The sequence below is a fragment of the Lactuca serriola genome, chromosome 4 (genome assembly GCF_051521515.1).
Source record: "Lactuca serriola cultivar US96UC23 chromosome 4, Lser_US96UC23_V15, whole genome shotgun sequence".
In the NCBI taxonomy this organism is placed as follows: Eukaryota; Viridiplantae; Streptophyta; class Magnoliopsida; order Asterales; family Asteraceae; genus Lactuca; species Lactuca serriola.
Genome location: NC_136411.1, coordinates 155,209,821 through 155,212,221, shown reverse-complemented (window position 1 = coordinate 155,212,221; position 2,401 = coordinate 155,209,821). Strand labels below are relative to the sequence as shown.

The 2,401-nt window shown below is 32.4% G+C and overlaps 1 protein-coding gene across 1 annotated transcript; it reads left to right on the top strand.

Moving 5' to 3' along the window:
- Positions 1–586: 586 nt before the first annotated feature.
- On the top strand, positions 587–2,401 carry LOC145098928 (uncharacterized). Its single transcript, XM_079036519.1, has 4 exons — positions 587–1,074; positions 1,148–1,608; positions 1,655–1,738; positions 1,881–2,401. The coding sequence occupies exons 1-4, from the start codon at positions 587–589 to the stop codon at positions 2,399–2,401; spliced, it is 1,554 nt and encodes a 517-aa protein (XP_078892645.1).

Here is a 2,401-nt window from a genome sequence, read left to right as displayed (position 1 = left end):
GGGATCATTCGTTCTCACTGATTCTTAATTCAAAAAGATTGTTTCAACAATTTTTGGTAGATGCTTATACGATGATTGAAAGTGAGAGATTGTATTACATACGTAGGCAACAACATGTTCTTAGATGTGATTCTTATGAGAATTTACGTAACCAAAAAGCTCAAGGAACTACAAATATCTCCAACATTGGCCAACGGGTGATATTACCTTCCTCTTTTACCGGTGGTGCGCGCTATATGTTGCAGAACTATTTGGATGCCATGTCGTTATGTAAATGGTTTGGATATCCTGATTTCTTCATAACCTTTACGTGTAATCCCAAATGGCCAGATGTTAAAAGGTTTCTTAAGGATACTTCACTTCAAGCAGAAGATAGACCTGATATCACATTTTCGGCATAGTTCAAGCAGGTATTTGAAATTATGTTTATTCATAACTGATAGAATCTTATGCTAATTATTATATATTTTTTATATTATTTCATTACGATATAATAATATTTGATTTTTGTACAAAATATTATGCAGTTGTTTATACTATTGAATTTCAAAACAGAGGTTTGCTCCATAGTCATATATGTCTTTTTATGCATTCTGACTACAAGCTACCCACTGTTGAATTTATCGATACGATAATTTCCGCTGAGATACCAAACATACATGAAGATCCAGAATTGTATTCTCTTGTGAATGAGTTCATGATACATGGTCCATGTGGTGCTGAAAATATCAATTATCCATGTATGGTCGACAAAAAGTGCGCCAAAAACTTTCCAAAACAATTCTGTAATCATACCTCAGTTCATCAGACTTGTTTTTCAGTGTATAGAAGAAGAAACAATGGTCATTTTGTTGAAAAATCCGGTGTGAAGTTGGATAATAGAAATGTTGTCCCTTACAACAAATATCTATTAAAAAGATACCAAGCAAATATTAATGTTGAATGGTGCAATCAGGGTTCTTTTATAAAGTATTTATTCAAATACATAAACAAGGGACCTGATAGAGCTACAGTTCGCATTGTACGAAGCAACAATGAGAGTGATACTAATGATTTGGTCGATGAAATAGATGAGTACTACGACTGTAGATATTTTATCTGCATGTGAAGCATCATGGAGAATTTTTCAATATGATGTTCATTACAGGTATCCTTCTGTGGTTAGACTGCCTTTTCATATTCCTGGTCAACAACAAATTATATATGGTGAAGACGATGATATTGATGATGTTCTCGACAAACCTTCTGTTGCTTCTTCAATGTTCACAACTTGGATGGAATGTAATGCGGTTAATGCTGATGCACGGAAACTTACGTATGTTGAATTTCTTACAAAGTTTGTTTGGCATCGTGGTGATAGGATTTGGAAGCCACGTAAAGTAGGAAAGTACATTGGTAGAATTCATTCGGTTTCACCTAATTTACGTGAAGCTTATTTTTTAAGGATTTTGTTAAATAAGGTCAAAGGTCCGAAATCATTTGAAGAAATTCGCACAGTAAATGGTGAAGAATATTCTTCTGTTATAGATTTTTGTTATGCTCTTGGTCTTTTGGATGATGATGAAGAATACATCGATACAATCAAAGAAGCGAGTCATTCTGGATCTGGTTCTTATCTATGATTTTTATTTGCTACATTGTTGATGTGTAACAGTATGTCTAAAACGGAGGTTGTTTGGGAAAACACATGAGAATATTTGGCAGATGGAATTCTTTATCACCAACGACAGAGATTCAAGTCTCCAGGTATTCAAGTTTTTTATTGTTATTATTTATTAAATGGTCAATTATTTATTTTTAAACATACATTAATTAATATTTTAATTATAATAAAAATATTATTATTAATATTTCAAAATAATTTGCTCTTTGTCTTCCAGACTTATCACTCAATGAAGATCAAATTAAGAATTTAACTTTGTTCGAGATAGAACAAGTTTTACTTCGGAACAACTTGAGTTTAAAAAATTTCAAAAACATGCCTATCCCGGATTTTGATTATGTTTCTTCTTCAAACAATCGAATTATCACAGAAGAGCTAGATTATGACATTACAAATATGAAGAATGAGTTTGATCGTATGTTTCTTGTGTTGACAAATGAGCATTGTCACATTTTCCAAGATATCATGACTGCGGTTAAGCAAAATAAAGGAGGTGTATTCTTTGTTTATGGACATGGTGGAACTGGTAAAACTTTTTTATGGAAGACAATATCTGCAGCTATTAGAAAAGATGGTCATATTGTTTTAAATGTTGCTTCATGTGGGATTGCTTCATTATTATTGTCCGGAGGTAGAACAACACACTCTCGATTTATTATTCCGTTTGAACTAATAGAGGATTCTATTTGTAAAATAAATCGAAGTAGTGACCTAGCTAGCTTATTGAGAAAAACCTAA